The sequence below is a fragment of the Paracoccidioides brasiliensis genome, assembly GCF_000150735.1.
Source record: "Paracoccidioides brasiliensis Pb18 unplaced genomic scaffold supercont2.11, whole genome shotgun sequence".
Classification (NCBI taxonomy): Eukaryota; Fungi; Ascomycota; class Eurotiomycetes; order Onygenales; family Ajellomycetaceae; genus Paracoccidioides; species Paracoccidioides brasiliensis.
This window is the reverse complement of record NW_011371368.1, coordinates 124,076-139,029: the sequence shown is the minus strand read 5'-3', so window position 1 is coordinate 139,029 and position 14,954 is coordinate 124,076. Positions and strand designations below refer to the sequence as shown.

Sequence of the window (14,954 nt, the reverse complement as noted above, 5' to 3'; positions counted from 1 at the left end):
GCCCCTGCTCCTGCCCCTGCCCCTTCCCCTTCACCTGAACAACCTCAAAAAAGCAAATCCATCTCCACCCCGTACTGCTTCCCCACACCCAATCCAAAAATTGCGGAAACCTAAAAAAACCATCAACTCCTCTTTCCATACGACTCTGTTAGATGGCACAGTACCTCCCATTAACGTTCTAATTGTGGAAGATAACATTATCAACCTCAAACTCCTGGAAGCATTCATGAAACGACTCAAGGTGCGGTGGGCAACCGCAATGAACGGGCGTGAGGCAGTTAACAAATGGCGCGCCGGGGGATTCCATTTGGTCCTGATGGATATTCAATTGCCCATAATGGGTGGTCTTGAAGCTACGAAGGAAATCAGGAGATATGAACGGCTTAACAACATTGGAGTTTTCTCGAGGACCGTTTCTGGCCAGTCGTTGAAGGGCTCATCGGTATCGGGGCGGAACTTATCTGGCAAAGCTGGAAATAATAATCATCTCCTCGAACCCCTGAGACCGGAGGATAAATTGGAAAATCCAGAAGCGTTTAAGAGTCCTGTTATCATCGTTGCGCTGACGGCTAGCAGTTTGCAGAGTGATCGAAATGAAGCTCTAGCTGCGGGCTGCAATGATTTCCTAACAAAGGTGAGTGCTTACTTCTCTCCTTGTCCCCTCGTCGTTAAAACTACATTCCAATGTTTTTTTATATTTCCCCTCCCAAATGTCCAGTTTAGAAAGTGTCCATAATAACCCAAAAATGGAAATCCAGCCCGTCAATATCGTCTGGCTAGAACAAAAAGTTACCGAATGGGGATGCATGCAGGCCCTCATCGACTTTGAAGGATGGCGCAAATGGCGAAAGTTTGACGAGCAACAGAATCCACATCATGATCCCGTGGCAACAACGACAATATCAACAACAACCACAACACCTGAACTCGCCAATGCCGGGAAGCCGGAAACCGCCGTCCAACAAAGGAAATCACAGCCAAATATCGCCACGAGCGGGAACGGGAAGGTCATCGCCAGCCCTAGCACTAGTAACAACAGCAACGGCAACGGCAATGGTAACGGCAATAGCAATGTTGTCGCAGGTATAGCCCGAGATGGAGGTGGGAGCCTGGTCAGTTCCAAATCCGTGCCCGCTCCCGGGAAGGAGATTGGTTGCAATAGCAGCCTTGAAGGCTCTTCGTCCATGATTGCCCCCAACGGTTCTTCGCTGCTGGAAGCAAGTGGAAGCCCAAGCGCAAGGAGTGCGTCTGGCTCTTCGAATGTGTCGGCATCAACTGATGCCAAAAAGGGGAATCGGAGTAGGGCGAGGTCAACGCCTAGATCTCCGAATATTTAAGGGGTAATGGGATAAATGATATCCGTGTTTGTTTGTGTGGCTGTGGCTGGAAGAAAGATTTAACTGTTTTTCTTCTTCTTTCTCATTCACCACTCAATTTCAATTTCAATTCGAGTGATGTTGGCTTTGGAGTATTCCCCATACTTTAGTTTCATCTCAGGGGAATTCTCCTTTCATTCCCCTCTCTTGTCAATCCCAGCGTGCATGCATTCTTGGTTGGTATTTTCTTTACGAGTTCCTTTCTCCTGTTCCTTATTTATGGTGGTATTTTATTTATCTTCTACCCATTTCCTCCTTCGTTCATCATTGCTATCCATACAGTCGGAAATTTGCAGCTTTTTTTCTTGTCAAATTCTCCAGGCAATCAAAGGGTAACGATACCGAAAGAATTTACCGTACAGCAGAGACAAGGCAACGGTATCCTATTCGCCCTACTTCAAGTTAATGGTGTGGAAAGCGTTTTGATTTATAAGCTTGCTGTCTATATGTCGCTGTTTTCTTTTTCTTATTATGCCTTCTTGTCCATAAAGTATCCATCCCACCTACCTTGTATTTATTGACTCAGTTTACGCATCGTCACTCACATACCACCGCATCGCATACCATTTGTTTTGTTTTCATTGGCTAAACTACTATAATATATATTATGCTTGTCATTATCCTAACTCTGCTTCTATATATTCCGCTATCCTTATAGCTAGCTGAAGAACTATCTACATACATAAACACTTTACCTGTTTTGTCTTGTGCTAGCTACAGAGGGATAAATTCCCTCGTAGATACAGTGCATGTACCATTGCCAATCCGTCAGGTCGTGGTTTGGGGGCTTAACAGCTAGGATGAAGATGCAACCTTGAAGGAGTTCACTGTTTGTCATATTGGGAAAAGAAGCATGGGTTAGACGAACTCACATCAGAGACATAAACTGACGCTTGGAAGCCTGCAAAGACTGAATAACACTTTCCTAACCCCTCTTCCCCCGTTTAAGAATCCTAACCTAACGCACGGGTTACCAACAGAAGAACTTGACTGTGCTCGTCTCTCCCAACTACCTCCAATAAATCGGGCACTGCCTGATCAAAGGGGAAAAGGGTGTCAATTTATTTAGCAAGACATCGATTATCCAGGTAGCGCTTCCCATGGTCCGCCGTCTCATGCTGTTTTAAAAGAGCGGGCTGGGTTCTGCTGTGGAGTATGCGTTGTTCTTTATTAGTTATTCAAACAGAAGCTCACTTCAGACGAATTAAGGTCTTTGAATATTCCGTCGGACCCCCTTTCGTCACGTGACATATTTTTCCACCATATATTTCTCGTAGTTAGCAACCTTTGCAATTGATGAAGCTTGCCATTCTGTCAGGTTATGAGACCCGTTTTGCGTCCAATCGCGGCCAATTCGGCAGTTATCTTGTCGAAATCAGTAGACTGCTTGCTTCATTTGATCTCTATATTATGTTCCTTGAAATAAAGGACCTACGCTTTCTATTTGGCAGAGTCCTTGACGCGTTCCTGAATCAGTTGGCGACGTGTGAAGAAGACGAAAATTATTCCAGCTTACGAGCCACTCTGAGAAAACGCATGTTTCAATGAGATCCTCCTCTAGAGTAGAGAATTCCTCCTAAAAGCGCTCTTATATATGTATTTTGATCTCTTGATCATTCAATCTAACAACAAGAATGGTTGATTCAGTGAGATCACCTCTTATTATGCACTTGTGATTTCAAATAAGAGTCAATTCTGTTGAATTAAATACCTCAAACCAATCCCTTTCTTCTGAATCATTAGAGGCCTCAACTGTTCAGAATACCTCTAAGATCTTAGATTTGAACTTTAATAATTTCAGTCTTCTTATAAATTCATTCACTGTTAGACTCTCTTAGTTACATTGATTATTTGATTCTTCAGCTAAGCAAGAATCTGATGATAATGATTTTATCCACCATTCTCTTAGTAGAATGAAGCTGGAACTGGCAAATAAGAGAAAGATATATGAAGCTCTAAAACTGAAGCTTCAATTGTAAAACTTCAGACAATAATAACTATAATAATATTATTATCAATATTTTTATAACTTATAACATAGTTTGAAATTCCGAGAATAATATTAAACTTTAGTGTAATTTTTATATTTTAAGTAATTATATTGATAAAGTATTTTAATTAATTTAATAAAAATATTAAAAATAATAATGAGTTAAATATATTAATATATATTTTTAATTATATAACTTGAAGATTTTTTATAAATTTAAATTTAATAAACATTTAATATTAAATTATAATTATAAAAAATTAAAAATATATTTATATTAAATTTTTTAATTAAACTTTTTATTTAAAGTTTAATTTTTTAAAAACAAATAATTTATATATTTTATATTAAAAATTTAACTTAATAAATATATATATATATATATTATTATTATTATATAATAAAAAATTTTTTTTTCTTTAATAAATTCTATATAAATTTTATAAAGTAAAAAATATTAATTTATTAATTTATTAAGATTATTTAATAATTTAATATTTAGTTATTTATTAATATAATCAATTATTTAATGAGACAGATCATCTACTGAGACAGATCTTCATCATTCAATATCTTTCTAATTGAATATTATTACAACTAGATAGTAAAACTGACTAATTACATTATAAATTATTCCCTGTATACTGGAAGTATGTATGAATAGCATGTTCTATAATATCACATTCACTGCACTATGGTGCTACTCACTTTTGTGATTGTTTATCAGACTGCTCTATTATCTCTTTTTTCTCTGTAATGTCTTTTTGTACATAATTCACCTCTTCTTGAACAGTCAAGCCCTCTCTCTGGCTTATATATGTATGACATCTTTCTCACTTTCTCTTTTACTTTGCATTTACAGCCTTCAGCTTTTTGTTTTCTCTTGTCAAAATAACAGCACTATGTATAGTTATCTAACATTCTTTGACTAGCTTTTCCAGAGCTTGATTGATTGGACTGAGTGGACTCTATGTACAGTGCTTGAGATATTTCTTAATCTTCTCACTTTGAAGCTCTAGTTGTCATATATTATAAAGTGTGACAATGGCCTAGGAGGCGTGGGAGCTATGTGAGGTCCTTGAAGAGGTTGATGTGTGTATCTGAGTATTGAGCTGGGAAAGAACCTGCTCTGAATTATATAGAGCTAGTTGTGTAGCTTTAAATCTACTCTGAATATTCTTTTTACTTAGAGATGCTGTATAAACTGAAGAATAGATAGTTAAAATCTCATTCTTATCAATATGATTAATGTCAAGTCTCATTCTCTTCTCAACCTCTTTTCTATATGCTTGCTTCAATGAGGAAAAACAAGCAACATCTAAAGACTATTAGAGATGAGAGGAATGAGCTGGCATATAAAGAGAAATTATCAAATTTTGAGTGTAAAACTGATTAAACTCAGGATCATTATAACTGCTATATCTATCAAGAATCAAGAGTCGATATTGGCTGATTGTATGGGCTTAAGTATGTTTATTGAATATCTCTTTAAGTCAGATCAAACCCAGCTTACCAGTTGTTCATTTATTTTCACTGGTTTCAATCCTCTAGTTGTATGGTAACCCATTCTCAAATCAAAAAGTCTGATGTAACTTCCCTTTGAGAATGATCATTGAAGATAATGACCAGTCTGTTAAATTGACTCTTTCAATAATGATAACTCATTCTGTATTTTCAGACTGTACAAACTTCAGACAGAGAGTCTTCTCTAACTCAGTAATCATCTTGACTGTTTCAATAACTCTCATCTGAAACTCAGTCTCATCAAAGTTGTATATATCCTTCTATACCATTTAATATTTCTAGATAGTACTCTGTATAAGCTCAAACTATTCTTGAATAATCTTAGAATCTTCACATAGAGCTCATTGATGATCATATAATTAAGAGAACTGGATTTTTAACTCAGAATAACAGTTAATAAATCATTTAATTCAGCTTTTATCAACAGTTTTTGAGTTAGAAGAGTTATCTTGATTAACAAGAAGAAGATTGACTGTTTCTCATACAATGCTCACTCAGAGAAGCTGATCATGTTCATCTATGAAGATTATCTACTGAACAAGAGATAATTTCTCAATAGAGAATAGTTTTTGATTTCTTAACTGAGAGTTCTCTCACATTGTACAGCTGTGAAGTTTATGATAAAGAGTGAAATGAGAGATGTTGTACAATCTGACAGCAGCTCTAGAATTAGAAATTTGATCTTTTTTAACTACTTCAATAGCTAGAGTAAGTCTTCCTTACTTGTATAAAGAATTATCATCTTTAATTGCTGACATTTTGACATTTGATCAATTAAGTAGTTAAATGCATTGTATAGTGAAGATCTGTCTTGATAGATGATCTGTCTCACTAGATGATTGATTATATTAAAATAATTATATAATTATAATAAATATATTTAATAATTTTAATAATTTTATAATTATTATAGTATAATTAAGTTTATTTATAAAATATAACTTTAATTTAAGTTTCAATCTATATATTAAATTATTAAATATAATTATAAATTTTTATATTTTTTATTTTTTACTTATTTTATATTTATAAAAATTTTTTGATAAAAAAACTATATTTATAGCTATATATATAGTCTTTTGAAGATATTAAAAATAAAATTATTAAAATATTAAATAACTATCTCTTTTTATTAAACTTTTTTATAGATAATATATTTTATAATTAAGTTAATAAATAATTTAATATATTTAAAATAATAAAAATATAAAGCTTTAATTATATAATAGTATTAATATCAATATATATAATTAATAGATAATTTTTAATAAAATTTTTATTATATTTAATAATTTATTATTATAAATATATTTTACTAAATATAATAATAATAATTTAAATATATAAAATAATATTATTAATTATTATATTAATTATAATATAATTTACTTTATAATAAATTATTTTATAAATAATTTTATAATATAAATAATAAATTAATAATTATTATTATAAATATTATATAAATTATATTTTTTTATTTTAATTATAAAAATTTATATTTTTATATTAACTATAAGGGGTTGAACCCCTAGATTCGCTCTGGCTGGCTGACTCAGCCTAGCCATCGTTTGCACGTGCGCACGTGATCATGCTACGCGAGCTTGCTTAAGCTCGAGTTCTCATCTCATTCTTTTCTTCCCTTTCTCAAGCAATTCGTCCTTGTTATATAGGAGGACTAGCCTCTAGTTCTTAGAGCTTAACCCTTTACATTAACTTTATTAGTAAATTTTTATTTAATTTCAAAACATTAAGCAGTCTTTAAATATATTTTTTACTATTTTTAAAATATATCTAATATCAGTATCATCTACTTTAAAGATTTTAATATATAGTCTGTAACTTATATATTAATTCTAATTAAGTAAACAGAGAAAAATTCTACTTCATCACTAAATTATATTATCTATATAATCAGTGATTTTAAAAGTTATAAGTAAATATACATTTTTAAATTCTTTACATAGTCTAAATATATCTCATTCTCAAAGACTATTTATAAGTTAAGTTCAATCTCTGAGAGCTTCTTATAGATGCTGAATTTCTACTTTTTCAGCTTAATAATATAAATACTGCTGATCAGACTTTACCATCTTCAGCTAACTCTCTCACTCTTACTATTCATATGAACAACAAGTCTGCAATAAAGCTCTTTTCTAGTAAAGCTAGTAGAATTTATCAGAAATTTATTCCTCTGATTAGATGCAGATATCTATGTATATACAAATAGAATAGCAGTTAAGTACATAGTATTTCAATTGTTTCTCTCAAAAGCAGATCAATCCTCTGCTGGTAAGCTCAGAAAAATAATGATGTCTTGTAGATATAGATAATAGAGAAAATGCTATTGTACAGTGCAACTATACATGGTGGCTCACTACACATATAAAGGTATACATAGAAAAACATGTCTGGCTCCCCTAAGTTTACTTTCAAAAAAGAGCCACCTCTAAACCTCTACTTTAGTGGGTATCTTTATAACGCCTCTCTTCCTCTCGTAACTAGGCACACCATACCGGCGGCCAGGAGCGCTGGTACCACGACCATTCTTACCAGTTGTGTCACGGGATACAACAGCATCTCTGAAGCGGAACTCAAACCGACTACCCTCAGGCTGGACCCGGGTTGTCTTCGCCTCTTCCCTCGCCTTTGCCCTCTCCTGCCGCTTCTTAAGCAAAGCCGTCTCCAGCTCCATCCGTTCCATAAACCGTTTTTTATGCTCGCGGAACTCACCGGGTCGATGGAACCGGTCATGTGCGAAGGCGACAAGATGCGGATGGGGAATGCGGTAGTCTGCAGGTTGCAGGACTTCTTCCTCCGCGTCAGGTTTGCCGACCTTTTCGATATTGTGTGGGTTGTGAGTCACCTGTTCAATGGCTTGGGGGGCGTTGTGTGGTGTGTTGGAGGTGTCGTAAGGGAGGGCGGGGGCGGCGGAGAAGACGCGTCCGGCATCGACACGGTTGAATTGTCGTGATTCAGAGACAGGGTAGAATATTTGGGGCTCGGTGAGGCGGTGGACTGGGAGGTCGTTTATAGATTCGTGGGGTATGGGTCGTTCTGGGTATTTTTTTAATGGCGTGGTTGGGAGCATCTGGTGTACAGCCCGAGCGTAAGGGATTGCTCGAGGTTTGTTCTTTTGCGCTGGTTGTTAGCAGCGTTTTAGCTATATCAATTGGACTGACTGCAGTAACCAGCACATCGTAACAATACACAAAGATATATCCAACCAAAGTTGGTCTCAGAGAGTTGTAATTTAAAATTGAAGTAAGCATCCTCCAGTATGGGAATTTAGGAGTCTTCAAGACTAATCGAATTTGTTCATCATGACAAGAGGTGAAAGCCACGAAGAGGGGTTCATATCAAGGGGAAACATTCACTCATACCTCTTTAACCCACTTTTTCTCCAACTCTACCAACCTCACCACAGCCGCCACCCTCCTCAAATCCACACCATGCATAAAACTAACCTCCCTCAGTGACTTCCCATACTCAACAACCTGCCTATGAATATCATTCCGTAACTCCTCACTGAGCACTGACTCACTCACGAATGTCGGATTTAGCGGGAACGGTCTTAGATCTTCCAGGGTCTCCGCATCAGTTTCCTTGCCTGCCTTGGCACGTATGAGCATGCCCTGATTGTCATAAGCGCTGACATAGTTTGTGCTGCCTGGTCTCAGATTTTTAAAAACGGCACCAGGCCCCCTTAGCCACATATGCACTTTTCGTCGCTTTTCTTCTTCTTTGCCATTGGTCTGGGATTTTATGGGGGTGGCATCAGTGGATTGTTGTCGGCATTGGGATGGGGTTGGAGTGTATGGAAGTGGTCTGAAGGGGACTGATAGTGGGGATGAAGATTGAAAGTGTGAAGGGGTAGATGTGGATGTGGATGTGGATGAGAGAGTGCAGGAAAGACGCCGTAGGCTTCCCAGCCGGGGAGGCATTGTGAATAAGTTCATGCGAGAGAAGTTTGTTACAGCAGTGGTTGTTGGATAGATGGTGGGCTGCAAGATGATAGAATTATCACAAGGAAGCAAGCAGAAAAACTATGAAACAGAGATATAGAAACTAAAACAGCCAATTGATGGTATTCAGCATGATTATTACACTCTTTCAAATGCTGAAGACTCAATGGCTACATGAATTGGTGGGCAGAAAGGTGGAATTGAGTGATGTTGAGATACGTTGAAGTGGATGAAAAAAAAAATGGCCGAAGCAATTTTTCGTCGGGAGGTTGGAAAGTCATGTGAGTACTAAGCAAAAATGGACTAGCGATTTTTCTTAGGTGCCAAGACCTCCTCCAGGTTTATTCTTAAGGTCACAAAAACTACTTGTAGGCATTTGGTTCAACCTGATGGAAAAATGAAAAGAGGTACTGCGTAGAGCAAAAAGGTGGAAATAAACAGCTGTAAAATGCCTATGTTCCTTATCTGTGTATATCTCTGAAATAAAAATCAAATCCCAGCTATGCGGATGGTATAAAAAATATTCTGAATCCATAATTTATCAACATACAGCAGGTGTGGGAATAATTTGGAAGAAGTGCTTTCAACAAACCAGAAGGCTTTCGCTTGTGGGAGAAGGGACAAAATGAGCGACTGTGTTATTAGCGAGTGCTTCACTCCGTGAATAGAAGCTGCAGCAAAAAAAGGTTTAAAAACAGCAGAAAGGCATGAATGTAAACATTTTTTTTTTGGGGGGGGGGGGGTGCGCCATTAGTGCAGAGATAAAAAATTTGGTAGTGGAGGAGATAGAGAAATGTGTAAGAGTTTGTTAGGCGACGTTATGATTTTAAAGGGGACAAACAAAGGCTTAAGTACTATGAACGAGGCTGGATAGATGGCCAAACAAGATGGAGACAAGTAGCGAAGTAAAAACGACGCCTGAGGGGGAATACAAATCAACTGATAAAGACAGATATAGCAGAAAGGAAATAGCACCAAGTGAGATGAAACACCGTACCATTGCAAGAAAAATGGGTGCCTTGTAGAACACATGTTGGGGGCGCAGGGAAAACGAAAGGTGGGAAAGGGACAAGTTGAAAAAAAAAAAAAAAACCAATACCCATGCATCCAGCACGAAAAATGAAGAGAACCCCAGCAAACCCATCCTTCAATAACAGAGAGGTATCCTGCAGAGGCCATATATATTTTTCCCAAGCAAGCAGAAGAAACCGACAGAAAAACAAAACATAATCGTTTCATATGGACGCCATTATCGTGGTCGCTTTGCAAAAGGGGAATCGATTGAAAGGGGTGTTTTTGGGGAACGGATGGGAGGGAACACAGCAAAATATATGTATGCAAGCAGTCAGACGTACAGGCGCAAATAAAAAAATAGGGGGTTGTGAGGGAGGGGGCATCTCCAATGGAAAACACATCGCCCTTTTGATGATGGCTACGCAAGCCGAGGTTACGTGGAAGGAGAATATAAAAAAAACACGCAAGAGGAAAATAGAAGGAAGCAAAATATGACATACAAAATACCGGATAAACACCAAAAAGAAAAAAGATTTGAAAAAGGGATGGGGTAACAAAGGGTGAAGGAGATGTAATGCGTGTAATGGGTGGAATGGGTGGAGAGGGTGGAGAGGGAAATCGACAACACTTAAGTATGTTGGAAACGCGACACAGACGCGAACTATGAGGGAAGAAGAAAATATGAGATAAAGTATACGGAAATAAACCGGAACCAATCAGCAACGTGCAAAACGAAGGCTCAGCTGGAACTCCCATTTCCTCACCATTCTTGTCTTTGCTGGGTCGGAGTAAACGGAGCCCATGCCGAATTCCAACTAGAGCCGAGAATGCGCATAAGACAGGAAAAAAAACCCCATAACGCTAGAGATATATGTATGCACTTGCTCGCTAATCCCGAACATCAACAAAGAAATAGCCGCTTCTCCCTTTAAATTCCATGCTGTGCGCGTGTGTGTGACCAATAATAGCCCAAAAGGAACAAGCCTGCAAATGATGAAGGGGGAAGTGTTGTGCCAAAAACGAAGACGGGGGGCCAACGGAAAGAAGACAGGCACAAAACATGAAAGAGAAAGGAAGAAAAAAAAATCGACGTTATATGGACACCGCAGCAGCCCCCGCATGATGATTTCTAACAAATGTAGAGTCCAGTCCAGAGTGCATCATTGTATCCGTAAAACGCCAGATGCTCCAGTACTCGTCACACATGCAAACATTATTTATTTATAGATGCAGTTTCTGTTTATCTCTCTCTATCGACCCAAATAATCACCATATGCAGTGACATTCATGTTTGCCATACTTGGCCCACCACCACCGTTGAGAGTATGTGAACGAGACGTGCCAATAGCGCCAGGGATGATTCCGAGTCCAGGTGTAGAGTGGCTGTGGAAGGTGTTCTTGTTGCCATTGCCGTTGCCGTTGCTGCCATTGTTGCAGTTCAATCCTAGGCTTAGAGGGGAGTGTGCGCTGTTCACGCCCCCAAAGCCCGGAGGGATACCCAGTCCTGGTGGGAAAGTGTTAGCGGTTGCAAAAAGGGGCATCCCATTGCCATTTGCAGCCTTCCCGGCATTAGCAATGGAGGACGCTGCGTTCATCCCTGGTGGTGGGCCGGGTCGGACGCCAAGGGGATTTTTGGAGAAGCTGAGACGAATGCCCCCTTTAACACTGTTGGAGAGTTGATATCCGTATAATTCGTGGAGAGCCTTTGTTGCAAAGGAAATATCCTCAAACTCCACAAAACACATAGGACCGTTCTGTTTATTGCGGAAACAGAGGCGCTTGTAACCGCGTTGCTTGGTGAAGAGGGACTTCAACTCGTCTTCAGAGGTATCGTGCGGGAGATTACCCACATACAACGTGTTGCAGGGTGGGTTTTGGTCAGCGGGGTTGACTGGGGGATAGTTTACCCGATGGAACTGTGGAGAATGCATGTATCCAGAATTGGGAACAATGGTGGATGAAAGGCCTGGCGGCATTGTACTAGGAGTCCCGAGATTCGTAGACGATCGCGTACCACCTAGTTGTGGCATGGAGCTCCCAACATTGGTGGATAATAAGAGATTGCTAAAGCGTGATAAAGCCACAGGGGGATTTGTTGAACGGCGTGGCATGGCTGCAGCACTGGAGGGGCCATTCCGGGCATATCCAACAGGATCATTCAGCAATTCACCGGTATCTTCGTCCGGATCTTGTTTAATCATCATCTTACCCGAGCCATATGAGCGGTCACTGATTGAATTTTCGATGGGTGACTGGGGGGAGAAGATGGATGTGAGTTGAGAATTTTCTTCTGGTGCAGGGAGTTCACTATTTCCCGCTCTTTCGAAAGCCTGAAATGCGCCATTAAAAAGCGATGTTTGGCGTATCAACGCTGAAGGAGCAACGGGTTGAGATGCTGAATTTGGTGCGGCACGGTTTGAGGCATGATCAATAGTATTCCGGCGTCCGAGCAATGCCGAGGTTGACGGCGTGTTGAGAATTTCGACGATCAGATTGGTCTCCCCTGTGCTGTTCAGTTTTCCATGGAGTGCATTGCAGACTTCCTCAGCCGCAGCCCTTGTTTCAAAACGCGCAATAGCGGAGCGACATTGGCCATCTTCAGGGTATTCGTTGGGGACAAAGGAGTAATCCATTAAGTGTTGGGAGAATGTGAGTAAACCGTGCAGCAACTCGTTGCTGTATGTTGGCGCCAGTCGTCGCAACAGAACAGCAACAATGCCTCCGTTAATTCCTTGGGGGTTGTATGAACCGTTGGTACCGTTTACGCTTGACAAGCCATTACTACTTAAATCCACATCTGTTGGGTGCATCGGAGGCTGACCAATAGGTGGGAGTATCGATTTGAAGGCAGTGGAAGAGGACGATGGAGCTTGACATGACACAGGAGAGAACGGCTCCGATATGTTCGCGTTGTGCATAGTAGATGTGCCGTTGGATGTAGAACCAGGAAGGTGGGAAGAGACAGCGGAACTCGACCCGTTGCGCTTTAATGTAAACATTGCGCCGGGTTGGTTCGACGGACCGTTGCTCATGACCAGTGGAGGAATGGCAAACCGGGTGTGTATTAGCCTGGAAGGGAAGTTGATCAGCCTCTTTTATTCCCTTTTCTCCTTTTTCCTTTTTCGCACGATCCTCGCGAAAATGTCGCGGGTCGCGTAAAGCTGGTAGATCCAAATTCAGTCGCCAAGTGGTAGCGATTGTAACAATCGCGAGAAGAGGGTATTCAGTTTAGAAATTTTGATGTTTTCGAGGTCGAGGACAGTTGAAGGCAGTGGAGGCGAACAAAGCGATGAGAGAAGCTGGTCAGTGTGGGAGTAAGTGGTGTGACAAATAATCCAGGAATCTATATAGGCATTTCTCGCCAAACGCACTGAGCTGGGGAAAGTAACTAATTTCGCAAACTGTTAATACCAAAACACGGCAGATAATAGGCAGTTATTGATCAGGACGATGGACTGAATGAAGTAACCCGGTTAAGGAGAGGGTGGGTTGAGGATACGAGGAAAGGCGTTTGGGGTGACAGGGAGTGAGCGAGCACACAGAAGCGAAAAGGTTGAGGGGAAACGAAGGAAAACTGCAGCAACAGGACAGACGGAAAGGAAGAATGTGTAGATGCAGCGCTCCAGGGCCTTGAAATCCACACAAAGTGGAGGAGACAAGATAGAGTGATAGGACTTGAGTGGAAAAGTCTGTGTATAGGTGGGGTTTTCTCGTCCTTTTTGGCTCCCCCTTTTTTTCCCCCTGTTTCTCATGAGAGTGAAATGATAAGGTGATTGGAGGTGAAATGGAATGAAAAAATGATGATTGAGAAATGGAGCGGTTAAGGAGGGCCAGTGAGACGATGAAGGGGAGACTAAAGGTTGAAGACCGGTAGATAGATAGTCGCAATAAACAATGAACAATGCAAGAAAAGCAGGTCAAGGATGGGAAAAAGAATTAAAAGGAATCATTACTAACCAGGTCGACCCAAAGCCACAACACAATGAGTAAGGTTGAGCTGGATCTCGAGTTGTCGAAATATGATGCGCCAGCGGGTGGATTGTGGAGGACAAGGAAACCGGTGCGGGTGTTATTGGTAGAGTTAATAAATGGGATGGATGGCAAAATAGCGTGTGAAGGTTGGTCGGAAGTTTTTATTTTTATTTTTATTTTATTTTATTTATATTTTTTTTCTTTACACGACGGGCATTCGTCTATTTGGGCGATTTATTTGCTGGAGTTGGACGAGATTCGAGGCTTTAGGGGGGGAGTCGAGATCGAAAATATCGGAGACAGGTACGGACGGAGCAACAGAGCAGAGCAGAGTCGAGCAAGCCACACAGGGCAGAGCAAGAAGCCAGGAGAGGACAGCACAGGACAGGACAGGTTGCCAGCTGCTTGCTTGGTTGCAGTGATGCTCTGCTGGGAACTGCTAAGAAGAGCTAGTGTGATTGGAAGTGTGTCTGTGGGTGCAGATACCAGTCTTCTGCGTCCGCTAAGACTGCAGGGTTGGCAGCACGGGGAGCAGATGTGGTTGGCTGGCCAAGTCACCGCGATCGGCCTTCCACCTTGCGCGGGAATGTGAAGAGACAAAAATTGATGGGACAAGCGAATGGTGGAAGCGAGGGTGATGGAGATGATGAGATGGAGATGGAGACGCGAAGCAACTGAGAGATGAGGGGAGGCGATGAGAGATGAGGTGAGATGAAAGATGAAGTCGAGGCGAGGATGAAAAAGATGTTGTGGTGGAATGATGGGAAATGGAGGCAGGAACGGGGATATTAGTGGCTGTTAGTTAGTGGCGAGAGCGCGTTAAACTCAGTGGGGAAGGCTGCTTTAGGGGGGTTAACACCTGGAGTCCGCGCCCTGGGGAGACAGCTTAACTTAAGCCTTGGGGACGCCGTTGGTTACGGTGACTTATCGATGCCGCCCATAGTTATTTATATTACAGCATGCACAACGTGGGAAAAAACTGGCGACGGACACACTGTCTATATTCTAATCCTTACTAGACGCAAGATATATGTGGAAAAATGCGCCTACTTAGTGCATATACTCTCTTTTCTTGGGGAGCGGGTAAGTTGGCTACCCGCACCTTGTGCCCAG

At 40.2% G+C, this 14,954-nt stretch overlaps 4 protein-coding genes across 4 annotated transcripts in view; 2 read left to right on the top strand and 2 right to left on the bottom strand.

Annotated features, from left to right (window-relative positions):
• Nucleotides 1-1,337, top strand: part of PADG_12275 (uncharacterized protein) — a gene marked incomplete at both ends in the record, with an annotated part of 3,431 nt that extends 2,094 nt beyond the window's left edge. Inside the window, 2 exons of the mRNA XM_010764616.1 lie at nucleotides 54-634; nucleotides 759-1,337. Of these exons, the coding sequence (XP_010762918.1) occupies nucleotides 54-634; nucleotides 759-1,337 (1,160 nt within the window). The remainder of the gene's footprint in view (nucleotides 1-53; nucleotides 635-758) is intronic.
• Nucleotides 1,338-7,339: 6,002 nt separating this feature from the next.
• Nucleotides 7,340-8,834, bottom strand: PADG_07293 (uncharacterized protein; the record flags this gene model as incomplete). The annotated part of the gene is made up of 2 exons (XM_010764505.1): nucleotides 7,340-8,023; nucleotides 8,274-8,834. The coding sequence occupies 2 exons, from the start codon at nucleotides 8,832-8,834 to the stop codon at nucleotides 7,340-7,342; spliced, it is 1,245 nt and encodes a 414-aa protein (XP_010762807.1).
• A 2,285-nt stretch (nucleotides 8,835-11,119) lies between these two features.
• On the bottom strand, nucleotides 11,120-12,901 carry PADG_07292 (uncharacterized protein; the record flags this gene model as incomplete). Its single annotated transcript, XM_010764361.1, has 1 exon — nucleotides 11,120-12,901. The coding sequence occupies one exon, from the start codon at nucleotides 12,899-12,901 to the stop codon at nucleotides 11,120-11,122; it is 1,782 nt and encodes a 593-aa protein (XP_010762663.1).
• A 950-nt stretch (nucleotides 12,902-13,851) lies between these two features.
• Nucleotides 13,852-14,519, top strand: PADG_07291 (uncharacterized protein; the record flags this gene model as incomplete). Its single annotated transcript, XM_010764360.1, has 2 exons — nucleotides 13,852-13,998; nucleotides 14,331-14,519. The coding sequence occupies 2 exons, from the start codon at nucleotides 13,852-13,854 to the stop codon at nucleotides 14,517-14,519; spliced, it is 336 nt and encodes a 111-aa protein (XP_010762662.1).
• Between the last annotated feature and the right edge of the window lie 435 nt (nucleotides 14,520-14,954).